Here is a 27,903-nt window from a genome sequence, read left to right on the forward strand (position 1 = left end):
AAAAACTAGTTTTACGAATGTTTATTGGCCATTAGTGTCGGGGACATCGAGAAATCACGGACGTTGTATAAGATTTTGGCCTAATATTTGCAGCCAATATATAAAAGCTTCGATTTTGCTAGGTCGCAGTGAGACAACTCGTCAAAAATATTTTACGGCTCGTCAATATATAGAGCAACGTGGCTCATGAAACGAAAGTTTATCGAAGGCGAATCGTTGAAACTGCTTTAGATCAAATATCATTGGGTTCTAGAAGTTAAAAACGACATCAGCCAGCTTCATTTAGTATTGGTCGCTTTTATAATATAATTCTTTGTTTATTTTATGAGTCAATGTAGCAAACATCATACAAATAATTTACATGTATTTCCTCATATCATTGTTTTATTAACAAAGCTAGTTGTCGTCATAAATCGTCATAAAAAAGTAAGTATGATGCTCATTTACGATGAGCAACATCTGTATGTACTACTAAATTTAAACAAATTCTATTGTAATGAAGGTTTTGTTATTTACCTTTGTTTCACAAACCTGCTAAAATGTATTTATTTTTGGTTAAAATCATGTATTTGTGTAGCTCTATTTTAATAGAAATTGAACATCGTTACAACATGTTTGCTATATACATGGTTTTAGTTGATTTTGTACGTTGAAACTTGTTGGTGGCAGTTCCTTCACGCGTCGATTCATAAATAGGTAATTTTTCAGTGGGTTGAAGCCAGGCCAAAGTGTTCATACACGAATCACCTTGTGCACCTCAAGTTTTTGTAATGAAATTTGCTGTTGATAGCGACCGATACACTGGCACTGCTCAGAACAGTTAATTTGTCATCTAAATAAAACAATTGTTTGTGTTTGTAGATTTTAATAGATTTTTAAATGGCGTAGCTGTTAGTGGTCGAGAGAGAGGTAATAGCATGGAGGCTGCTTTGAAGCTGATTGTTTTTTTCGCACTTCCTTCAATTACGACTGGACAGCTCACTCTCTACATGTCTCAAAATGAGACGCAGAAGCTTTTTGGTGAGTCTCACAACATTCATATTTTGTTTTGGTATGTGTGTTGATGTGGACATATTGATTAGATACTACTGAAAATAGCTGCAGATCATCAACTTTTAGGGCTGAAGAAAGTATTAGGTATTCTTTAAAGGGTATTGCACTGTTGAACAACCTGTGGTCATTAACAATTTCTGTGTTAAACTAATATTGTTGACAGGTTAATATATAGAGGTATTTTTCAAATATTATGGCTGCACCATGGAAATGGCAGTAACCACATAAACTGGCAGCTAGTATTTATATAGAGTTTCATGGGTGGGCTGTTTGGCAACTGCAACAAATCCCTGGTCAAAGGTGACTACTACCTAGTGTTATACGAGCTCTAGGATAGGGTTACATACATGATTATACGTTGCCAAAGGCTAGGCTCATCCTGACAAGCATTGACAGCATCATCTAAACACATCAATTCTTGCTGGATTTTTTATAAACAAAGTGACCTAAGCGATTACGTAAAGCAATACTTGTTTCAGTTGAGATTTGTGGTAGGGTACGGCTGTCTTCAACTTTCAAGTCTCCTTGGTGCCAGCAAGGTGGTCCGGACTCATCAGTATTGAGCTGATTTATCCATGTGTTTTAATCTTCCTTCTATTAACATCTCAAGATTTTCTAACATATCCTTTAAAACAGCTAATTTTTACTTTTACTATCTGTAGCAACTAGTTTAACCCATTTTCATCAGCCATGTTTAGAAAGAGGTGTTTGTCAGTTGACCAAAAACCTTATAGTCCCATGATGGGTGAAATTTGTAAATTTATGCAAAACGATTAAATATTCAGACGAAATATTCGTTTTCTCTTCTGTTGAAAGGCTTACTACTCCAGAGCAGTTACTCCAGAGCAGTTGTTTAGTAGCTGTGGCTTGGTTCTCTACAGATGTAGGTTCTCAATAAATCATGTCTTCTGGAAGGTATAGTTTTAATAATATATAATACAGCTCTGAAATGCAAATGAACATTGAGATATATATTTTAGTGCAAACATAATCCAGAGTTGGCGCTGTCAAATATATAGGAAACACTAATGGTTCATGTTATTGGCTGTCCTGACTTCTTTTCTTCCGAAAGTATAAAGAGGTGAAATAAAAATCAAAATGCTAATGAATCATGAGTATATTTTAACCACGCTTCCACAAATATTGCTCTTTTCAAAGGACGAGTATCAATTTCGGCTCCATTCAAGTCTCCTAGTCGTAAATGTATTTGTAAATATGTCGCAGTTCTTATATGTTTTAAATTGTTTAGAGCGCTTTAAATCCACACACAGTTTGTTCTCTTTCATTTGAGACTCGACTTTCTGTTGTTGCAGAGAGCGCACCAGTCAGGGGTTTTACATTGTACCTGTACTACAGATTGACATCACTGAGAGATTGCAATTTCTAAAGCGTTAATGGTTTTTATTGACAGAAACCCCTGGCTTCACTAGTCCAGGCTGATAATCTTGTCGTATGAGCTATTTTATAAGTTGTGTAGGGAGAGGGTGTAGGCCAGCAGCACCACTTCTCACCACTGAGACTCCATTATCTTATAATTATCACAAGTCGGTTTTACAGATAAGACAACTTTTAGAAAGATAAAAAACTGCCATGCGTCGCTCATGCATATCCCTGTTCAAACCGGTGTCGGCTTATAAATTGTACTCGCACATCCTGTATTGGTAGAGTGCAGATAATATATCTTGTTCTTGCCACAGCTATTCACATCAGGGAAGCAGCAGTTTATCATTATTCATGTTTATATATTTCTCATTCTCCTTGACTAAGATAACCATTTCATCCAAATATCCTTATTATAGAAATCATATTTTAATGCAGTCTCTTGCGTCATTATATTCTTGTATCAACTCTGACCTTTGCCACATGGAACTAACAGGTCTAACCTACTAGGTCACTATGTTTCCATGGTGAGGTTAGTCTGCAAGTTTGCGCCAGCGAGTTTTGTTACTCACAATTTGTTATTAAATGTTTCATGCGTGCGAAAGATGGAAATGGCTCCTGCAAATGACGCGCAAGAAAATTACACCCAGGCTATTCTATTTTAAACGTTTTTTATACTTCAGTCAAAACATCGCATCCCAGCAAAGCAAAAACTAAGCAAAAATAAACATATTGCTGGATCCATTGTGACAAGAAAGCGTTCACCTCGACTATACAGAGGTGTGCCGCTATTGACCTCTGGCATAGAATTTTTAGAATCCGCAACATGCGAATGTCTATTGAAACATTTATCACATGGTAACGGAATGCCCACAAATTCCAAATTTTCATCATCCCACAATGAAAACATAGGGATTAAGAAAGTGAGTGACAGAACTATTCTTACTGCCATTTTCTGCATCGAAGAAGCTTTAAAAATTTTGCTAAATTATTTCGCTGACCTGAAACTCGTTTCTCAATTCATCGCCGACATATAATTACGTATTGGCTTTAACAAGAATAATCGATACCCTCAAGTATGTTAGGGTACACCACTTTTCTTCGTAAGACAAATTGGGTCACTCAAAGTTGTTGTACAATCAAAGAAGGATGCGGAAGCTTTTCCATCCACTATCGAATGTTTAGTGCCGAGTACCAATCTCCAACTCAAGCTCTCCTTTGGAGCCATGGTATATCTCTGGTGAAAGTTTAGGCTGTACCTGCATTATAATAAGTCACTCACTCTTCATGGTTATAACGTTCACTGCTTGGTATACATGTAGTACACTGTACAGAACAATTGAATATCCCATATTTCGCCACTCATAATTACAAGTTGGTCCAACCACACCTGTTCAGTGTCATTTCGCAGCATCAAACGTATTCTCCGGTCATGTCTTAGCTAAATTATTGGATGCGGTTACATCACTCGGCCAAACCTATTAACTCTGCTTATCAAAGTCGGTTACTGTCTTTGTACCACAGATAGATTTTCATCTAGCTATCAAGTTACATATTCACTACATACTTGAGTAACTCAACTTGCCTCTGTCTAAGCCTTTTTGTAACCACAAGTGTTTGTTTCATCGGAGTGTGGGCTCCACTCCTAGTTAATACGCTCACAGCCCTTCAATTATATGAGCAAACACATCTCTCTGACTATTCATGATTTCTATTGTTAGAGATGCATTCTCAATGAAATGTTATTTACAGTTACTTATCAGCAGTGTTTGTAAATAGCTTACGTATTGAAAGCAGCGTTGTTGTACGAATACTAGACAGTGCATTATACTATAAGAATGTTACTGCCTTTATCGCTCAGTATTTGTTCAGTATTGGTTTGTGTAATCATTAGCATTGACTGGTAGCATCTCAAGGATGACTCAGATTATTTCCTATATTTTGATAAGTGGTGAGCAGCTGTCTCTTTTCTACTGTCCCTGACATTTACTCCGCATCTTTCTAGATTATTGTCATTGTAAAATGAATTCAATACAACTTGTTTTTATTAATTTTTGTATAGAGCCTAAATATATTTTAGCTCATAATATGTTTAAAATATGTTATTAATACTTAGCAATCAGACGTGAGTTTTTTATAAAATATATAAAATCAAATATTTCTTCAAACAATACTTTGCTCCTCAAGTGACATTTACACTGGGCGTATCATTTAATAATAGTAAACCTGTTCAATATTAAGCTGTGAGGAACTTGGTCAAGTTGAAAATAATTAATTTTATATTGCATCATGTTTAAAAAATGTCAAGATCTTTTTTATTAAAAGCACCTCAAATGGCAAATACCAAATTTAAACACGTTAACATACATAAAGATGTAGGTAGTACAGCCATATACAGTCAACCTCTCATTGAGCTATCACAAATCCACCACAGACTGAACGTGCACTGCATTTGTGTGCCATGACTACGTCAATGTTAATGCAATTTCCCATTCAGCATGCACTACTTTTATAATAAAGAAACAAATTTTATAAAACACGACAGAAATTGAATTTGGAATAAATCTTGTTGACATTCGCACTGTTGCAATGATGGACAAGGATACACAATTTATAGACTGAATCCCTCGTAAGACCTCATAACTAGACATAGTTGACATTCGCACTGTTGCAATGATGGACAAGGATACACAATTTATAGACTGAATACCTCGTAAGACCTCATAACTAGACAATAATGAATCACCGGTAATTATATAGCTAGCTAGATTTGTTTTCATTACGAATACTAGCCTACATTTAGCTGCTTTCCAAAACACTCAGAGAAAAGTACTGGTCACAATAATATGCTTCCAATAGCACTAAATTTGTGACATTGTCTACTAGGTAGCCTGCTGTACAATTATAGTGGCTATTACGACTATGACCCACCCAATTATTATAGGTTTTATAGGAGGAAGTTACGTTTTATTAAAATCAAGTTGTCTCTCCTGTAAACCTTCTTGTGCAATGCATTGACTTTGTCGCTGTCAAACTTCTTGAGCAGGATTTTCTTGGGTTTGGGACAAGTGCCTGGGAGACGTCTACATGAGGGAACAGTGCCGGACTAGTAAAACTAATTAGACTATAAAGAAACTCCGTAATAAAATAAACTGGCTGAATATGTACATACACAACTGCTCTTTTAGTTAAAAAATAAGATCTGCCAGACTTTGAAGAACACATGTAAGCATCCATGGAATTCGTGGTGGCTTTAAGGTTTGTTATATCGGTTACATGTACAGTGAAACTCGGATAACTCGCCCTCGGATAACTCGAAAACACGGTTAACTCAACGCATTTGTTTGGTCCGTTCCCACGCAATGATAAATGGCTTTAGATAACTCGACCGAAACTCCGTTAACTCGAACAGTTTTTTGCCAAACGGCTACCGAGACGGTTATTACTATCGCTTTAGAATTTCACTTTATTCCAAGCCATAGCGATAAACATCGACTTTTAGTAGATCTTAGGCCTCATTATTACCAACATCGGCAAAATATTTTCATTAACGACTTTTCTAAAGGTTTGCAAAAATCAAATTTTACCAAACATCCGCTTAGCGATAACCCTCCGAAAGCAAGAAAAGCCAGGTAGAATTCGGATAAATTTAAAGTAAATTCGGCAAAATTGATAATGGGTTTTTAATAGTAAAGCAGTTTTGTAATAACTGACTTACTGCAAAATTGATCTTGGTTAAAACGCTCGGTAGAAAAATACGTATGTATTTTTTCTGAGCGTTTTAACCGCGATCAAGTTTTGCCAATTTTAATCTGAGAACGTCCTGGCAGTCACATCAGCTAAAACCACAAACAAATCTCAAGTGATAGAAAAATATCTATACTTTCTGATTAAAAATATTTAAAACTTCACACGAGAGACCCTTCAACTTGCCACAAGTAATCTATGCTTTTGATTGATATATAGTTTGTATATGTACATGTATCTACTGATAAATACGTGCACTTATGACTGTCCTGATAACTTGAACGCTCTAATAACTCGAACACTTTTGCTCGGTCCCTTGAAGTTTGAGTTATCCGAGTTTCACTGTATATGTTGAGGAGAAGGAATTACCATTTGCAAATTAAGTGAATAGTCTACCACCTACACATCAACTGTAAAGGCTAAATAAATCACCTCGAGTGGTGACCAAATAAGAAACGAAACACATGAAGATACTCACACTCCAGATATTACTCGTCAACATATTTTATCCTCACTTTAAGAAATAAAGGAACAAGCTATTGAGATCTAATGATCATTACAAGGCAATACAGAATGTCTCAGGATTTATTTAGATCTATGGTCTTTTTATATGTAGACTTGGTTACCAACTAATAAAGAAATAATTTTGTTCTTATCCGTTAACAAAATATCAATCACTTTGCTTTCATTTCTGTCCTATCGTACTTTGTTAATTCGTACCATGAAGAAAAAACTAAATGATATGCCTATTAGAATCTTAAAGCGGCGAAACAATGAGCAGATGTCCTAATGGCACTTGTGGGTCAGGTACTTATTATAGATTCGCTTTTTATATCAAATGCAAAATTTCCCCGACGTTTTTTATTGGTATTGGTAAGTTATCATTGTAGGTATGCACAGATGTTATTGATGATAGCATCTGTGTACTCAGTGTCAAATACTTTGGAGACCAGATGATCAGGTAGCCATTGTTAAATGTCTGCTGAATGTCTGTTATTACAGGGTTCAATGCTGAGGTAGTCTATGTGCTGCGAGACCAGCTAATGCCAGCAGCCCTTTCCGCTCTCGTCACTCTCAACTCTTCCTACAATGAACACATTTTGCACTGGCGCAATGACTACCATGACAAACAGGTGAGTTCAAGTCCCTTTCAAGGTGGCAATTAGAGAGCCCGTGTTAGAGAGGGTGTGACGTGTTAGAGAGGGTGTGACGTGTTAGAGAGGGTGTGACGTGTTAGAGAGGGTGTGACGTGTTAGAGAGGGTGTGACGTGTTAGAGAGGGTGTGACGTGTTAGAGAGGGTGTGACGTGTTAGAGAGGGTGTGACGTGTTAGAGAGGGTGTGACGTGTTAGAGAGGGTGTGACGTGTTAGAGAGGGTGTGACGTGTTAGAGAGGGTGTGACGTGTTAGAGAGGGTGTGACGTGTTAGAGAGGGTGTGACGTGTTAGAGAGGGTGTGACGTGTTAGAGAGGGTGTGACGTGTTAGAGAGGGTGTGACGTGTTAGAGAGGGTGTGACGTGTTAGAGAGGGTGTGACGTGTTAGAGAGGGTGTGACGTGTTAGAGAGGGTGTGACGTGTTAGAGAGGGTGTGACGTGTTAGAGAGGGTGTGACGTGTTAGAGAGGGTGTGACGTGTTAGAGAGGGTGTGACGTGTTAGAGAGGGTGTGACGTGTTAGAGAGGGTGTGACGTGTTAGAGAGGGTGTGACGTGTTAGAGAGGGTGTGACGTGTTAGAGAGGGTGTGACGTGTTAGAGAGGGTGTGACGTGTTAGAGAGGGTGTGACGTGTTAGAGAGGGTGTGACGTGTTAGAGAGGGTGTGACGTGTTAGAGAGGGTGTGACGTGTTAGAGAGGGTGTGACGTGTTAGAGAGGGTGTGACGTGTTAGAGAGGGTGTGACGTGTTAGAGAGGGTGTGACGTGTTAGAGAGGGTGTGACGTGTTAGAGAGGGTGTGACGTGTTAGAGAGGGTGTGACGTGTTAGAGAGGGTGTGACGTGTTAGAGAGGGTGTGACGTGTTAGAGAGGGTGTGACGCAACAATTTTAACAACTTTCTATGGTAATAACTTTTTTATGCTGAAATGCATATCAGCATTCAATCAATTGTACTAGTACAATTGATTCAGCGTACAACCTTAATTTGAGCAGATATTTGACTAATCAAACTAATATCCAACTTAAAACATTCAAAGGTTTGTTTAATTATTTTTTACGTTTTTCTCATCGTTCTCAATCATCAGTTTAATTGCAATATTTTAGCTTATAATGTTTTATTGCATTCTTTGTTTTTCGGATGTTGTGACTGTAGAGCAATTAAATATTGAAATGACCTGAACTTGGGTCTAAAGAATTTCTACTGGTTGTACCAGGCTAAAGTTGCATTCTAGTCTATAATTGTTGGCTGGGGTTTTGATAATGGAGCATGCTGGGTAAGCTACACATATAACGCCTCTCCTAATTTGTTTACAAAACAAATATCATTTAGCCATCAGCACCCTATCGGTATTGATTACAGAAGCGAAAAATATAGGAAGTTTTGTTTTTGTAAGGAATTCTCTGACACCGTTGCATCAATGCTGTGTGTTACAAGATCAGTGGTTCTGTTGAACTTTTACCACTGTGAATCATTCCTATTAAGTTGAGGGCTGTGAAGGCTTGATGACTGTGAAGTGCAAACAGTAGGAGAACTATTATGCTGTTCATGATATCTAGGAGCTGAGAAGGCTGATAAATTCTTGGTCATAGTTGAGCCGCTCTGTCTCTTGCTGTACTACAAAGCCAAGTTCAACAGACCGCATAGATTATAGGGTGCATCAAAGGAATGTTTTAGAGAATGTAGCCAATTTCCATCAACAGTTATTCCATGTCATTCATTCTGATCATCAGGTTTCCATGGTTCTATTTATGTACGAGGAACAAATTTAGACTTCATTTAATGCCTTTCACAGCTCGTCCTCTCGGTGAGGCCTCAGGTGCAGGGCTTTCTCTTGTCACAGTTGTCTTCAGAGCTTGTCAAAACAGTCTAAGCTTTAGAAATAGTTGCCAGCAGTATTTTGCCTAAAAATTTAGCTGCTGAGAGTATTACTGTGTTTCCATGCTTCAATTGGGTTTAGATTTGCCCTCTGTCGACTAATTCGCACCCCACCGTGTCAACAATTCGGAGTTGCACTATATAGATCTTTGCAAGGTTCGCGATGTATCTTTCAAACAAAACATGTGTAGTAAACTAGTTGCACTAAACTAAGCCAGGATGCCTGATCACAATGCTGAAACATTTTTATTTCCACTAGGGAGAGTTTAGCCGAGTATCATCGATTCAGATCTATTAGCCGTGCACATTTCTATGATGTCAAAGTACTCTCACTGCGAATGCTTTTGCACAAATTTAGCGAAGCGAAATGGCATCGAATGTGTTTGGATTTTACGGTTTGTCAGATTTGGGGTGGAAGCAACTCCAAACTCATTTGAAGCATGGACACGCAGTGTTTGTTTACTGGCCTGTTATGCACCCTTACCAAACATGAAGTCCATCAGCAATCAGTATTTTTTTCACACTCACGTGAGTGTGAGTTTTTTCTCACCTCCAAGTACATCAGATACATTTTATTCCAAAGGGGATGGACAACCGGACATCAGTCCAGTGGCTGCTTCTCTCCGCGTCATTATTTTACTTCCTGTTTTATCATCTGCTTGGTGGTTTTTTAACACGGTCAAATAATGTGCATAAACTTAGTCTTTTGCAATTACAAAAATTTTAGAAGGTCAAAAAACGCTCCAAACAATACTCAACAGTTTGCGAACAGTATACTTATATACACACTGCTACCAATTATTATCATGGTCTACGATCGCTGCCAGTTTTCAGCTTGTGTTTTCAATCTATAAGTGCTTCTGTTCCGCCATTTGTAATAATCTTCATTTTGGTTCTTGTTGACATGTGGAATTATGGCTCATAATTCTGATGGCTCTGTCATTCTTGTAGGTTGGATATGCTATTGACTTTACTGTAACTCCATCTGATGGGATAGAAACACCTGTGAAGATGAACACTACACTCACTGGAGTAATCCCCTCTCAGAACTCAGGTGAGCCGCGTGTTTGTGTGTTTTACTAGTAATCTATGGTGATCCCCTCAGCTTCTCAGTGGAAATGGTAAAGCTGATTTGGAGAGCTGAAAGTACCTTCTGGTCAGCCCCTTATGTAGCACACATTATACGCCACACACAAGTGTGTGTGCGTGCGTGTGTGGCGTATAATGCGTGCTACATAAGGGGTTGGCCAGAAGGTACTTTCAGCTTTCCAAATCAGCTTTACCATATCCACTGAGAAGCTGAGGGGATCACCGTAGATTACTAATAAAAATCTAGCTCGGGAGTTGGAGTAGCTGAAAAGACACATTATATAGTTGTTACATTTTGGTATGTTGAAAATTGACCCATCTCTTGAAGCGGTGTTGTGGAGAATTTGATAAAACTACAAAAATGTTTACATTTACATCAGATGTAAGAAGAATTTGTAACATTATGTTGAATATCCTATTATATTTGATAAAGGAATTTCATCATAAATGTTAAAGGTTGACTTGCAACAAAATTCACATTACAGTTATTTGATATCAACAGATTCACCATGTCTTACTTTGCTGGGTTGAAGATGCCAAATATGTAGAAATGTGATTACAAACTCTTAAAAGCTCAAAAATGAACAGTTAATCCCTGCCATCATAAAAACGCCGTGGATTGGAATCCATTTCCAAAAACGGCTCAAATGGGATGTACTTGAACAAGATGGCCTCTGTTTACACTTTCATGCAACCTCATTCGTCTAAATGTTTTCACAAATATATTTCACGCATTCAATAAACCATGTCTATTGTTCTTACGCGTCTGTTTCATCGTAATTGTAAAGCTGTCATTTGAGCACTGATATCTCAAAACCTACCGTGAAACTGTGTAATTTTTTAACCTTAGCTCGAAGGAGTGCATATCATCCTCTGATGAACATGAGGAGCCTGTTGGTCACCTGCGATAGTGGAAAAATGCTGCAGAAACTGTTCGTGCGATTTGGCAGAAAGTATGGGTTACATGATCAGATTACGACTAGATGATCAGACCAGCCTGAAACGATACTGTGAAGTAGCGAGCATTTATATTTGATAAGGGCTTTCCGGTAGAACCCGAAGTGTTTGCCATAAGCTAGTATTGAAGCGTTTTATATTGAGCCTTTTATTGGCCTTTAATTTCACATGATAACACCACGTGTCAAAACAATAACCAAACTGTTGGAGTACGTCAGCCAAATTAAGAGAATCCAAACTACGACATTTTTGTGATAATGGCGGCGATTAACTGTTCGTTTTTGAGCTTTTAAGAACTTGTAATCACATTTCCACTTATTTTGCACCTACAACAAAACAGTGTAAGACATGGTGAATATTTTGATACCAAATAACTGTAATGTGAATTTTGTTGCGAGTCAACCTTTAATGAGTTGTTTTTAGCCTTGAGCATGAGCCAATACTTTTAGATCTAAAGGCTCCCTATCATGGATATAAGGTGGTTTTTGATAGCATTAGTTCTAAGTCCTGATTGTGGGTGTTGTTTTGGCTTCTTTTGATTCTACTGCTTTCTCTAAGGTTCTACTGTTACATCACTGTACTTGCCCACTTTACTCATGGATTAAATCTCCCATAGTGAAGACAACTCTTCACAAGCATAACTATTCACAAAAGTAATGTCATATTTAGTGTATGAGCATGCACGTGTTGGTGTGTGTGATACATGTTTCTAGCACTAACTTATACCATCTATACACGTCATCTAAAAGCGTATAAACAAATAATTAGAGCTGCACAATGATCGCGTTAATTAAACAATTAACACGACCAATACAAATAAACGATTAACTGAGTTGGGCCAATTAATCTTCAATTAAAATGCAACCGAGGTGATGATCTTGATGTGGTTCCTTTCCTTTGTACTGTTTAGTACCATACATTATACTAACGTAGCAGGTTACTACCATTTAATTTACTAACAAATAAATATTATGACAAGCAACACTTTCTTACCAATAAATTACAACAACAATTATTTTGCACTCAACTATGAAAACACAGTGAGTCGCTAACATTAAACTTGTTTATACAATGAGCAAGCGCCGTCCCAATCTAGCTGTAAGCGGCCTCGTTGTTAGTTGTTTGAACATGTTTCTAGGTAATAGCAACAAAAGTGATTTCAGTATTATTTAATACGTATCTTACAGTTTATTTTTGTTTATTTTTAAAAACTTTCTCAAGTAAATTACACATGTATTTTCATTTTTCAAAAAGGTCACAATCATATTTCAGCTTCAGAATATCAGTAATATAAGATTGACACTTGGAACTTTGAAAGCAGAAAATATCTTCCACCCTAGGTAGTGCATTTCTGTAAGTTGGTGGGAGCGTAAACAAGAAAGCTAAGTGCAGTATATGCCAGAAAGAATCTGCTTACCACCACAGCACATCATCATTAAGATATATTTTAACTAATTTTCATCCTACGCAGAAATCATCACCAGCTGTCGCAGATAATAACTAATACTACTGACTACCGGCACTACTGTTCCCTGTGAGCGGCTATTCTCTAAAGCTGGCAATATTGTATGTAGGAAGAGGGCATCTCTTATGTGAATAAACTGTGCTGTCTCAACTCTTGGCTGACTTGATTAAAGACTTTCATAGACAGTTTTCATACTCATAATAATTATTACATTGTAACTTATGTACATTGTACATAACATGTACTACTGCTAACAATTGTCTAAAATATAATTAATCTATATGTAGCTGTATTATTTGTTTTTGAATATGCAGATTTTTGCTAGATTAATTCTAAGATTAATCAAAGATTAATTGGTTCAGACCAGTTATTAATCACGATCAATTTTTATAATCGTTGTGCAGCTCTACAAATAATAAACAACAGGTGTTTTCCATATCATAGCATCTAATCAGTATGCATAATAGGGATAATAAACAGGAGTGAGGGTCGTGAAATGACTGAAGTTTGTAGGAGTTTAATGTGTGGCATTACTAATTTATAGCTTCCAGGTATGATGAACTATTAAATAAGATGTACTGAGGGGTTCTTCATATGTATACACATGCGTAATACAACTAACAGCATACACCTGTTCTGAAACGCTACCCCTTCATATATCTGTATTATTGTTGAGTTGATCATGTTTTGTAAGGCTTTCCAAATGTTTCTCTTAACTTGTCTTAGGCTTAAAAGTTGGTTCATTGCCTCACAGAAGAGTCGGCGTGTGCAAGAATAGTTGGTTGTCTCGTAATACACACACAGTCATACCTCAACATACAAGCTTAATGCCTTCTGGGGCCGAACTTGTATATCAAATCTCTTGTATGTCAAATTTCTCTTATGCTGGGACATATGAATGTTGAGGTATGACTCTGGTGCATCGAAGGATGATGTGGATTGGCATATCATCCTTGCAATCTGTCTACCGAATCAAGATAAGCTAGATCAGTGGCAAACTCTAGCTGTTATCAAGGATAAAGATTGCATCTCCTCGAAAATAAAAACTCTGAACTATTGTAGGTTTGTTTGCATAGTCAGTTCTACAACCTGACTCTTGAAGTTGGATGTCGGTTGTTCCTTTCCTGTCATTGATCAACATTGAAGTATAGAAATTCATCCTATAATTGTATTACATTACTTTTACATTATTTTTACACAAAGTTTCGCAGCAACTTCAATTAGAAAACAACACAAAAATGATGCATTACCCAGAAAGTTGAATGTTTAGTTAGTCCATCAGATACAGGCTACTAGTAACTGTAACAAGACTTGCTATTTCTCATTGATCAGCATTATCGCTCTGTGTGTAAGCAGGTTTGGAGTTTCTCTTGAGAATTATTCAATTTATCCCGAATGATTTAAAAAAATTAGTATTGAATGGTGGGTATGTGGGGAAAAATGGTAAAAGTGGTATATTGAATTTTATAAGACGCAAAGCAAATTTCAAAGTTTTACAGGAAAAATATTACTCGGCTACAAGCGTGTACAAATAATTTATAACGGGTTTGGGGGGAGGAGATGATCGATATCGCCATTTGCTCCGAATTGTGGCTTGTCGCACTCTTGCTTGACTGTCATATATTGAGGTTTGACTAGACTTAAAAAATTTTTGACTATTATTACTATGGCTGGTGGCAGACCATCTGGCCGACACAGTGTGAGCCAGATGAAGGCTTACACTGTGTCATGAAAAAATCGATGTGGACTCAAGTTATAGCCGGCTGCCCATAACACATAACGTGTAAGCATCGCTCCTGTCAGTCTACTGCTTCAGTCTTGGTGACAGGTGCGTCATCATCGTCTGAGTGAGACCACTTCCAGTCTATATAACGTGCCAAATTATTAAGGTTTCCATCACAAAGTTTAGAAATATGCAAACTTGCAAGGTTCATATTTATAATTCATAGATATACTGATATCTAGAAGAAAATAGAGAGCGGTTTGGAGTTTTTTCTCTTCATTAAATAATTTTTTACAATAGCCAGTAGTCAACTTTTAGAAAATTCGACATATACGTTCTTGTTGGAAATGCTCCAACATATTGCCTCCCTTTGGCATTATTTATATTTTTGCAAGCTAGTCGGTTTGTGGGTCTGTGTTCTCCCAACTGAATAGCTTTGTGATGGTTGCAGCTTTCAGCATGACCTTCAACTGCACAGGCCAGCACGCCGCTGTCGATGTCGGGGTACGGCTCACCTTAAGCAACTGGCTGCACCAGAACTCAACTAGTTTCAGGCTGACGAGGAGAAAACTCTGCACTGGTACATTGAGTGTCTGTTATTATTAGTACTGTAGTTGGGTGTAGTTGTCTCCCCGCTATCTGTGCTGTTCAGGGTACTTTTCCCATTGCTCACACCTCCTTCATTGTTTAGCGTATCTGTCCAACTGCTAGTTTTTCTATGATATCAGCATATATACATCATTAGCATCACAGCGAGCTTGTTCGCGTTTATGACTTGCTTCTCCTTGCGTTATTTTAGAAAGTCTTTAGGGTAACAGTTTTCTTGCAAACCATGCATTTCCGAGAAGTTTGCTCAGGTTTATGTTTCATACTTTACGTTAATATTGTGGGTTTTCACAATGACTAGTCCAAAGTGTTCAGTACAAAACCTTTTACAAAGCTTTTAGTTTTCATCAATATCATAGCAATATCATGTTAGTGATTTGAGGAAGCTTGTTTCGCCATGAATTTTTGCTCTCGCTAGTTAATATTTTTCTGTTGACTTTAAGACAAAAACTAACAATATAAATTAATAAGGGGACTGAACCTAATTATAAGATAGTTCCTACTGTCACAACTCTATGATAAACTCTATGATATACTCTATGATAAACTCTATGGTAAACTCTATGATAAACTCTATGATAAACTCTATGATAAACTCTATGATAAACTCTATGATAAACTCTATGGTAAACTCTATGATAAACTCTATGATAAACTCTATGATAAACTCTATGATATACTCTATGATAAACTCTATGGTAAACTCTATGATAAACTCTATGATAAACTCTATGATAAACTCTATGATAAACTCTATGATAAACTCTATGATAAACTCTATGATAAACTCCATGGTAAACTCTATGATAAACTCTATGGTAAACTCTATGATAAACTCGATGATAAACTCTATGATAAACTCTATGATAAACTCTATGATAAACTCTATGATAAACTCTATGATAAACTCTATGATATACTCTATGATAAACTCTATGATAAACTCGATGATAAACTCTATGATAAACTCTATGATAAACTCTATGATAAACTCGATGATAAACTCTATGATAAACTCGATGATAAACTCTATGATATACTCTATGATAAACTCTATAGTAAACTCTATGGTAAACTAGTGGAATGTGATTGATACACATTCATGCTCGATCTTTTCACGTTTTTATGTCTCCCCTGCTTCTATATAAACTATATAAGCTCCGAAAATGTAAAATTGAAAAATTTACGAGAAATTCAAGTCTGAGTGTGCTAGACTGTCTCACCAATGTCTATAGCACTAGATTGACTGCAAGTTTGCTAGCCGTCAAGGAACTTCTAGGCTCGGTAGCGCTTATCACGCTGCCAGCTACATCGTTCTAAGCTACTGTACTTTATATCATCGCTACTGCCCCAGATTATGACTGGTTCAAGTATTTAAAATCCATTCCATATACCCTAAAACTTTTATTTGAACTTTCATTCAAATACAGGGTGGCACTGTATTTTTTGACTAGTTCATCAAATTATTGGGAAGATAAATTTAACTCGTTATGGGCGAAACGATGCTAATGTCGCCTATATGTTACATCCTCCTTTGGCTGAATCAACATTAATTCCATCAGCGTCGGGGTTTTCTTAAACTGTTTTTCATATAAGTCAAAGTATCAGACCAAGTTAAACAAGGGCTACTTTGATTATAAAATATTAGCAAGGTGCTGTTATGAAGTATTGTGATAGTGTCGCTTTCAAAGTTTTAAAGAAAAACTGTTAAACTTTGGAATTGGAAAATGGACTTTATGTTATTAATTCTTAAAGAAATTTTTGAAGTTTCAGTTAGAAAGTTAGATTACACCATAAAGATGGCTGTTATTATGTCACACAGTATTCCTGAAGAGTTTTCTCATCGTTTATCTAATTGCTTCAATATCTTTGGCTAAGATTGCAAACCGCATTATGAGCGAATCTGAAAACAATGGATACGATTTAAACCTTAGTGACATCGAATCAGGGTGTCGTTTTGAGTGGGTTCAATTTAAGGGTGCAGTTGTATTTTTCAGCCCGTCTTCCATAGTGGCGCTCTATTAGAAGTGGCATTCAAATCGAGTCACGCAATCTTGGAAATACGAGTTACAACTCATGCCAAAGGAGCCTTTATGAGTTGCAATTCATATTTCTAATCCGCTTTAAAGGGAGACTGTGTTGAAATCGTTGGCCTAATTGTTGTCTGCATTCATAACCAACTCAGTTTTTCAGCGACGAAAAAAAATTCATTATTAATATATTCAACGAACTTGTCATGACTAAGCAATTTTCAGTTGTGATTTGTTGCAGTTATGCTCGTAGCGGAGTACGCTGACTCTTGTATTTGTATACAGTTGTAGGCGTGACATCCGGTGACCCTGCTGCCATCACAAACCAAGATTCTCCGCCTGATGTTTTTGTCTCTGGTTAGTCACAGATTCTGTAATAGTTCTCAGTGGCTCAACATTTGTGACATATTCATCTGCTAGCAGCTATATAGACTATGTTTCCATACTGTAGAGAGTACGGGTTTGGAATTTTGCGCGAGTTGAGTTACCATGTGATTAAGTGTTTCGGTAAACATTCGCGCGTTGTGGATTAACACGGGGCTTTGTTAAAAAAGGTAAGAAATTCTACTTCAGAGGTCATAGCGGCGCACTTCTGTCTCACTTATAAGCATGTTTTCTTGACGCAAAGAATCCAGCAATATGTTTCTGGTTATATTGATGCTATGTTTTGGTATTAGTAATGCAATCAGGAACATCACAGTATTGACACTAGCTTTTCCAATATGGCAACTGATTATGGCAACAGCCAACTGTTGGAAGGCAAGCAAAAGCTCTGAAAGGATGGATGAGCCTGTAACCCATAATTTATATGATGAGTTGAAACACTCATATCGAAATAGGAATGGCTGAAGTGTGCAAAATGTTTAAAATAGAATAGCTTGCGCGGTATTTTTGCGCACATGATTCGCAAGTGCCATTTGCATCATTCGCAAGCATTTAACACTTGATAAAAGTTGTTTATAACAAAGCTTACTGGACTTGTGAATTTTTACCATTTCTATCTTGCGGATAACATATGGATAAACCGTGCCATGGAAACATAGTTATAGGCTACACTGTAACAGGTATATTTATGTGTATAGAGTGTGATGGTGGGATCTCATAATATATGTGCTTATGTAGTTTTCACACCAGTGTCTGAAGCACGATGGTTATGATGTATTTTAATTTTTTTTAGTTTTGTTCATTTCAATTCCTGCTGCCTAAAGCTTGAAATCCTTGTTGCGTTTAACCGTACATGTGAACACCAAATCGCTAAAGTTTGGTAACGAAATCAGCTGAATCAATAGCTCTCTCGCTTATCAATAGTGCTCTTACCTAAAACAGCTCACACTGATATCTATTGTAGGCATGTTAGTCTCGGGTTGTTTATACACCGCTACAACAGTCGCTGTGTTGTCACCCTAGTATTAGGTTATGTAAAGGGAAGGCTGCCTTTGGTTCTTATCACTCTAAGAACACGCAATAGTTCTGAAACGGGCTAGTAAATAGACTATTAAAATCCACAGAGTTGCCTGGACCTTTGTTCTCTTTCTCACAACCGAAGACAATTACATGTACTAATAGGAAGGCAGGCACTTTGGTTTTCATTGCGTTGCTTTTTAAGAGCGTCTTTGGATTCCAATAGCGGCACGCCTCGCAATTTCAGATGGAATATTGTAGGTTTAGCTATGAATGGGCTATGTAGTATTCATTTGTTCTTAGCTAGTTCCTGATTTAAGTTTGATAAATAACAGGTATATTTTATAATTCTTCATCTAGGTTTTTGGGTTAAAAATTATCTTAAGGTCAATAATTTTAGTCATGTCACCATAACAAGAGGATAATTCCAGCATGTAAATATTTGCATATATCATATTAGAGTTATTTTACTGAGCACTGCAGGCTACACTACACTGTGATGCTTAATTCATGTAGTCATGTAGGGTTCATTGACCGTGGGGAAGCATATGCATGCTTTCATCAGTTAAACCAGGGGCCTTAACCATAACCGAACGCTTGCTTTATAGGAATTACCTTTAGTGTAGCCCAAAATGTTTCATGAGATTCATTCATGGGTCTTCAATAGACTACATGCTGACTTGGTCACACGTCACTGAAAGTGGCATGAAGAAGATAACTCCAAGCTTACGGGATTCATTTAAATCTTAACGACTGTTGTGTACCTCATTCTATTATAGATGTTTTGCTACCTACTCTTTTAACATACGCATTATTTTAATATTCACTGGTTCAACTGTATAGCAGCCAGTGGCTAAAGCGTGTTTGTTTTCAGGGGAGAAACTGCGTACTCCTACGCGACTTCCGAAGCCAAGTTCTACTGAAATATTCTATGTGGCTGTAGGCATTGCTTCCACCATTATAATCCTAGTAGCAGCAATTATCTTTATTCTCTATGTACGCACGAGGAGGCAAACCCTCTTGCACAACGACAGACCGAGGTGAGTCGTGTAGCTGTGCTCTTTTTATTGCATAAGTTTCTAACATGTCACCATGTGGTGGTTCCTTGTCTCCGATTTGATCTTTATAAGAAAATAAAAGTCAGCGAGAGTCAGCATGGCAAATGGTTTGTTCACCCAGAAACAATGTCATTGTGCTAATGTCAGCATTTGCTTTCTGGAACCATCATTTTGTAAGTCATGTTCATCCTTGCTTTATCAAATGGCCTTAAAGCACATGAATTACATAATTTTTTATCATATATTTCAATACATCAGAGTCTTGGCTTTTGAATTAGCTTACATGTATATTCAATACACAAAGAATAATAGATTTATGAAAACGGTTTCAAAAGTACGTCCTGCAATAAAAAAACACTTGGTTGCGGTTCCCAAAATGTGATGTCATAATTATTATTTAGCCTTAGGTCGTCGATCCCTTTTGCTGCCATTGAGGCTGCGCTTTTCTGTGACAATCGGTGCTATTAAATTCAAAGAGCGCTAATAATAAACTAGGATTCTTGATAATCAACAATGCTCGGGGATCGCCGCGCTAACGCCTGCCCGACCCTTACAAACACATGTTCAGGTTTAATTAATTATGCTTCAATAAATATACTGTCGTCAATAAAGGTTATGAAATCACGATTAAATTGTGACCTGCAGTGGCGTGGCCATAGGACTATATGTCAATTGCACTTTTGTGGGATCACGCAATGCTTGAAATTAATTAGTCTCAGTCGTGCCCCTCAACATCACGATAAAAAGAGAGGGCTAGTGCATAATACCATCGGGAAAACATAGTATGGTGCTTGTAATCTGAGTTATTTACCATAGAAATAATCTGTACATGGAGAGCTAATGACACTGATTCATTTGTCATCTTCATTGGTTCTCTGGAGTTGTCCTACCTTCGCCTGCCACTAGCGTCATTATCGTAGTTGATAAATATAAGCGGTAAGCAGTAAAATAAGCTATAAGAGCACACAACACCGAATACGAAAATTGTGACGTCACAATTTCTGATCCTATACCATTGAAGATTTCTGCGGTAGAGCTTTGGGGAATCCTATAAACACAAACCAATGTCTGTCTCACCATGTCAAACAATGGCCCATTTGAAAGCCATATTGAAGAACCTGAATAAGCTGAAACAGTACTTTTGTAATTGATGTGCTTTAAGATATGTAGGTCTGCGTCGCTTTTACTTTGCCGTGTTTAATAAAGATGGCTGCATTCCTGAAATAAACCAACAGAAAATGATAGTTGTGCTTGTGTAAATGCAGAGTATCATTTTTCTACTAATTAAATGACCTTTGTACGACCTTTGTATCTTCTATATGTTCATCCCAATTACGATATTTGATCGAATAATTGTGCAATCTTACCAAGAGTTCAAGACCATTGCGATGTGTTATATTTACTGCCAATCAGATATATTTCTGAGTTTTGCGCTATTAACCTACTACCAAATATCACCTTTTGCATATTGCCGGCTTGTCGAATGTTCTGTTTCTGTAATATGACACCAGCGCGCAACTACTATGAAAATCAAAAATTTCCTCCACTTAATCTGTGCTATGCATATGTGTTACGTTGTAAAAAAATTATTTATCCATGCAGTAGTGTATCGCACCAGCACGCACCTGTAGTTGTACTTGAAGAGGCTGCTCCCACTGGCTTGCGGATAGGTGCTTACAGATTGTCATGTTAAGGCGACCGATAATTTAAATAAGATATTCATAAAGCCTTCCATATTTTCTCCTGATCTTGACGAAGCTTTACAAATTACCTTAAAAGTGGTTGTTTCATCATTTTAGCTGCACATTTAACAAGCACAATACATCTTACACCTCTTACATGGCACCCGTTGATAATTGTCATAAATATGATTGGTTGCCGTGCAAACAAATATATACAGTCAAACATGGAAAACTTCACGGGACCGGGTGAAAGTGTTCGAGTTATCAGAGCGTTCAAGTCATCAGAGCACTGTCACAAGTCCATGTATTTATTAGTAGATACATGTACATTTACAAACTATAATATAAATCAAAAGCATAAATGGCTTGTTTCAAATTAAATGCTTCTAATGTAAAGTTTAAAAGTTTTTATCAAAAAGCATAAGAGATTTTCTTATCACTTGAGATTTGTTAGTTGTTTTATGTGACTGCCAGGACGTTTTCAGGTTAAAATTGGCAAAACCTGATCGCTGTTGAAATACTCAGAAGAAAAGACATCTTTTTCTTTTGAGCTTTTTAACGAAATCAATTTTGCCAATTTTTCTTGAAGTTTGTGCGAAGGATACCTCGCTATTCCTTGCCTTCGAAGGACTCTCGCTAAGCGGATGTTTGGTAAAAATAAAATTTCACCAAAGCTTTAGAAAAGTCATTTGACAAAAATATTTTGCCGATGATGGTAATGACGACGCCTATGAACTGCTAAAAGTTGAGGTTTATCTCTATGGCTGGGAATAAAGTGATATTCTAAAGCGATAACAACCGTCTCGGTAGCCGTTGGGCAAAAAACTGTTCAAGTTAACGAAGTTGAGGTCGAGTTATCTGAAGCAATTTATCATTGCGTGGGAACGGACCAAACAAAACCATTCGAGTTAATCATGTGTTCGAGCTATCCGACGGCAAGTTATCCATGTTTGACTGTATCTAAAATGATTAGCTGCTTGACATAATAGTTGTTTGTAATCAACAAACCTTATTAAAATATCCGTTGCATCCGGATATTTTTCAGGTAATGAACTTACCGTACATAGAAATTGGAGTTGGGCTATTACCTTGCTGTCAGAATCCGTGTGTGTAAAGGGTACACGGGCTGGGTAGATGTTAGTTGTTTGGATTCTAGCCACATAGCCCTCACAGCTGTAAGAAAGTTACTGTAGCTTTTGTACTGATTAGGTACGCATAATAACCGATACGGATGTCGTCTGCTGACATTGCATAAGGGCATGCTTGTCAATGGATCATTAAAATTAAACAGAACACTTGCTTAAAACAAATGAATTCAATGCATATTAAAAACGTATTTAGTGGATTCATCCAATGGTCATCGATAGAGTAATCACTGTGTTAAGTTTACAGACATCTATAGGACTACATGAGAATACTTAGCAGCAATTAAAAGATAAAGATTTTGAGATATTTTGAAGAATCTAAAAGCATCCTTATTTATTATTACTGCTCATCTGGTTTTTCCAACACCAAATGCTTTTCTGGTCATGCTGGTTTTTCTATTACATAGTATTTCTGGTATTCTCTTATGCAGTATTTACAATTTTGACCAAAGATTTCTGATTTCATATCGCAGATACATGCACGTTTTGTTGTTTTTTCACTCCTATGGTCCACCGGTTTTCCCGATACATGATACTTTAAATGGTACGATTTTTCTACTAACCACTATGAGGAAAATTATATCAACAGCCGATCATAGTTTAACAATTTCGTTAATAGAGGTTAGGGAGTTTGACGGCTGATTTACAATCAAAACCTCAAGCTGACTCTTGTGTTGCTAAGCGAAAAACACAGTTGTGATACTGAAAATACTCAACTGCGTGTGTGTACTTATTCACTGTTGAGTGTAAGATTAAAGCAGGAAGTAGTCTTTTAGTATGTCCTTATCATGTACTGTGCTCGTCATTTGGTAGACTACTTTGTGCCTGACCAAGTTGCAGATCCTCAAAATAGTTCGCACCACTTTAGTTGAATTATTTTTCCAGTTTCTTGTCTGGTAAAGATTTTTGTACTAATTAAGGTCTTCTTCAATTTTCTCTTCAACTTAATTCTTGCTTGTGATATTGCTAATCATGTGACTACATGGAACCTATGATTATAAAATTACAGTGTTGATCATGAAATTACAGTTCTATAGGTAATATTTCATATTCCAGGGCTAGTCCATGTTGATTCATTTTGAACATTAGTACGGCATCAACAACACATCACTTTATGTAGCCTGCTGCTTAGATTTTTGTAGAAAATATCTCACAATTATATATTCTTTAGATCAGTACTTCTTAACCTTGTTGAACTCAACTCCACCAATTTCATATGCGAAACATAAAATATGATTTTTTTCACATTTAATTGTCACATTCAAGACTTGGGTATATATTTTACTGGTGAACAAAAGAACTGCAGTAACAATCCTTTGCTCAAACTGCAGAGCCGGTACAATGCATGACCCCACAATAAAGTGCTTATCGCAAATCGGTGTGACTTCTGCTGTTGCTTTTGAGATACCTTCGCTGAGTCCCTGACATCGATTCACTGAACGTCTAGGTTTCAATCGAACCCAGATTAAAATTAATAACCTGCTTTAGATATATATGAACATGCTTCAATCAGGCTTGTAGTTTGTAAGTCTCAGCAGTTTGGGTGACATGTATTTTATTATTATTACTTATTAGAGGAATGTTACCTTTCACTTGCTTATTTATGTAGAGATAACATTTGGTAATGTCTGTACATTTCACAGAAGAGAACATCATATTGGAACATCGGTAGGTCATATCATCATTTACACACGAAAGTGCATTTTCGAGTTATTATCTCATAAACCCAGTTTGGAATCATCATGTTGTCATTGAAAACTGGTAATGCCGCTATATTGCAGTGTCATTGGAAGCTCGAATCATGGCTCAAGTCACCTGAGGCTCGATGGCAATAAACACTCAAGTCTTTTAAGTCTTCCTAGCTCTCGTAGGGGGACTCTCTCCTCCTACAGTCAGCCACCGCACACTCAGGATGTCCGAGTCACCCTACAGTCATTGACTATAAGCAGAAAGAGTGTCAGTATTGGAGAGACGCTGCTGGAAGGTTTGTTTGCTGTCTTTCGCGCAAAAAATCGAAACTTTGAAATTCCGTGTAGCGAAACTCGCCAGCTGAATTCATGACTTGTTTCACATTGCGACACGTTTGGATGCGCTTTACAATTCTTAATGCGTCGGGGTTATGAGATTGGCTACATTCATGATGTTCTGGTTCAAACCTTGTAGAACTGCAGTAACTAGTACTCTGGTAGCCAGGCGCGCCGTCAGAAATCATCAGGTGCGCTGATAAAGCACAGCTAATAACTATTAGCTGAATCATTCCTATTTGGCCAATGCAGTCAATTGGCACAAGTGGTAGCAGGCACAGGCTGTAAAGTCAAATGTTGCAAGTTCGAATCCCGTAGGAGACAATTTTTTTAACAACCTCGAACTCGGGCTTCAAATGGATGAACATGGCTCTTACTATAGTAAAGATTTTTGCTTTGAGTCGGGTGGGGTTTGTGGACAGTGGTTGGGTAATGCGTGTTCATAGCTGTAGTCTGAAATCTTTATGGATAATTTAATTTTTTAGGCTGCGATAACAAACTTCATAACTTCAAACTAACAAATGGCAACTTTATAACGGATTTATTCATTGCAATCGTCGCAATCAAAAATGTTTTGACAGTATTCATTCGCGGGTCATTGTGACATCAGTTGGATTAATTATTGGAGTAATTATTGTGTCTGTCACATATCATTAAAGTGGCATGTAGAGGATAACATCCAGGTTTGTGAACAGGTGTAAGATTAAACAGTCTTAACGCATTTCCCTTTTAATGATAGATATTCTTTAATATTTGTATTGCATTCGAATTCCCCATGAATACCCTTGTGTGAAACATGAACATGGGAATGGGGTATTCATTTAGTCCTAATGTATCCACAAACTTGCAGTGATCTTCTACACGCCACTTCCGTGTATGTGACAGACTCGGTAATCACTCTATAGAAGACTCTCAAACAAACCCAATACGGGGTTTCTAGTATTTACTAAATTTATGTTATATGGTATTTATTTATCCTATTTATTTATTTCTGTATGTTCAGTTATGGTACCCTAAAACATTAAACGATTTATGAAGATCGAATCATACTACACTTCTACCGTATTTCTCTTAAGATTGGGAGTTTTCTTCGTCACATGTACCCAGGGATCTACCGTACAGGATGTTGAAGAGATCTTTCCTGCAATTGTTTACTTTAAAAAAACTCATAACTTACCACAAGTTTTTGGCTCCCCAAAGGTCTCCAAATCGATGAACAGTCATAAAAATCCTTGGATGCAGCCAAAATTTATAGCTTAGCATGATCGACATAAATTTCTCAGCTAAATAGAAACCTAAACACGTGGTATACGCACGGGAAGGTTTTACTCTATTGCTAGACGCTTTCACGGATTAATTTATTCGCGAATGCGTTCATCCACGAATAATTTAGTCTACGAATATGCATGAAAAGACCATTTTCGCGAAATTTAACTCCGCGAAAACTGTCATCCTGTAGGGTAATCTTTCCTTACAGGGACTCTGAACGCACCCTATGTCATGTATGCTATCCGTTTTCACTAAATCTGAATCACTTCTATGAACTGACGAGATGGCGAGTAATAGTAAATGATGTTTTTGTTATAGGGGTTTTTGGTAAGCTGCAACAAGGAGCGGTCTACGTGCAGGATGAATCTGAAGAGTGCTATGAACGAAAAGTTCTCATTAAAACTGTCTCAGGTAAACATTCTCTTCTTTCCTTCCAGCATTGCTTCCCATTCCTTTTTATCCCTCTCTCATTTCGCTTCATCCATCCCTGTCTCCTTTTGTTCCCTCTTACTCCTCTCTCCTTTTGTTTGCTCCACCCCTCGCTACTTTACTCTCTCTCTCTCTCTACCCTTCTCTCCTCCTGCTCCCTTAACCTCCCTCTCATTTTGGTCTTCTCCATTTTAATGCTCTGTACCACTCTTCTTTTTTTCCTTTTTTCCTCATTTTCCTTCTTTCCCTTGCTTTTCCCACTTCTTTCTTGCATCTCCTATTCTCCTAAATCTCTCCAACCATTTTATATTTACCCTTTCAGTTTTCCCCTCATCAACAGCTCATGTTTTCACTAAACTAATATATACAGCATTCATGAACGATTATATCTGTTGTTGTCAGATTGTTGTGCAAATGTTTCTGTAGTAACTTGCTTCCTATTGGCGATTCAAAATAAAAAAATTTAAGAATAGGTAATAATAAAGTGTGCACATCTACTCGTAAGCATCTTACTTTTTAACACCATACAGGTGTTGGAACTTGTCAATGTTTGGTTCTTGTAAGTTTTTTTTCACCTGGCTGACTTATTGGAGTTTTATTATTAATCACACACAATTTGTAATATTCTCCAGTTTTTTTGGCATTTGCCTCCTCTCTGTAGTTTTTAATGTTGTGGGCTGACAACTCATATTTTTTGTAAAAACTCATAGATATAATTCTATTGTACTAAGTGTGCAAAATTTGTTGTAAGCATCACACTTATAATAGTGTGTCATCCTGCAATCTCAGAGCTTTAAAGTTGTTTCAACTTTGCAATGATACAACCCGTTATCTTCTCTTCAGAATGACCATCGTGTAATGTACCTTTCTTCTTATCTTCAATATACATAAGTTATTGCCTTCTCTTATTTTCATAAACACAAACAATCGCATAGAGGTGTTCTGTTGCTAGTTAGAGGTGTGATTTCATCTCAATAGATTAGATTGCATGTTTATGTTGGTAGACCACAACTGCTTGTAAATGTTCACCGCTACATCTCACATAATTGTATAATTAGTCACAAGCTATGCGTGGACATCTCTTGGACACTTTTGCAGATAGCTGCCTTAGTCCTTTCATTGGTCTAGTCTTCAACAACTAGTGTTGTGATAAAAGTGTATAATTTATTACTTGTTTCATTTGAGACACTATACGCATTTATATAAGCAATGATTTCCATTTCTGTGTGTTATTATTTGCTAGGCTTCAACTTTTTCCTGTGTATCTTTTACTTTAGCATTTGTCTACTGAATTCTGAGATTATTGTTCCTACATGGTGACACAAACTTTAGTTGCGACTATAATACTGCAGAGGTTTAGGCTCATTCGTGTTGGTGGAAATCACTTTTATAGAAACTAAGACTCATGCACGATGTCATAGCTCATTATATCCATGAATGTCTGTTAGTCCGTGTAAATGCTATGCTCTTCCACATTTTCCGGTCAAATTTTTCAAAACCTAACACGCATATGATCTGTGCATTTCATCAGATCATCAAAAATACAGTGAAACTCGGCTAACTCGACCTTGACGGGACCGAGAGAAAGTGTTCGAGTTATCAGAGCGTTCAAGTTATGAGAACACTGTCACAAGTGCATGTATTATTGTATTTATCAGTACACATACAAACTATATATAAATCAAAAGCATTGATTGTTTGTTGCAAGTTAAGAGACCTCTCATGTTAAGTTTTAACAATTTTTATCAGAAAGTATATTTTCCATTTATTACTTGAGATTCGTTTGTTTGTTTTACGTGATGTGACTGCCAGGACGTTTT

General features: G+C 37.1%; 1 protein-coding gene across 1 annotated transcript in view; it reads left to right on the forward strand.

The window, feature by feature from the left end:
• The first annotated feature begins 265 nt into the window (after window positions 1-265).
• Window positions 266-27,903, forward strand: part of LOC137405737 (tyrosine-protein kinase RYK-like) — a 41,608-nt gene continuing 13,970 nt past the window's right edge. The window contains exons 1-9 of the mRNA XM_068092110.1: window positions 266-426; window positions 862-1,020; window positions 7,183-7,313; window positions 10,157-10,259; window positions 14,891-15,019; window positions 17,361-17,432; window positions 19,351-19,516; window positions 24,143-24,345; window positions 25,973-26,065. Coding sequence (XP_067948211.1) covers window positions 918-1,020; window positions 7,183-7,313; window positions 10,157-10,259; window positions 14,891-15,019; window positions 17,361-17,432; window positions 19,351-19,516; window positions 24,143-24,345; window positions 25,973-26,065 — 1,000 coding nt within the window. The 5' untranslated portion in view covers window positions 266-426; window positions 862-917. The remainder of the gene's footprint in view (window positions 427-861; window positions 1,021-7,182; window positions 7,314-10,156; window positions 10,260-14,890; window positions 15,020-17,360; window positions 17,433-19,350; window positions 19,517-24,142; window positions 24,346-25,972; window positions 26,066-27,903) is intronic.

Source organism: Watersipora subatra, chromosome 10 (assembly GCF_963576615.1).
Source record: "Watersipora subatra chromosome 10, tzWatSuba1.1, whole genome shotgun sequence".
In the NCBI taxonomy this organism is placed as follows: domain Eukaryota; kingdom Metazoa; phylum Bryozoa; class Gymnolaemata; order Cheilostomatida; family Watersiporidae; genus Watersipora; species Watersipora subatra.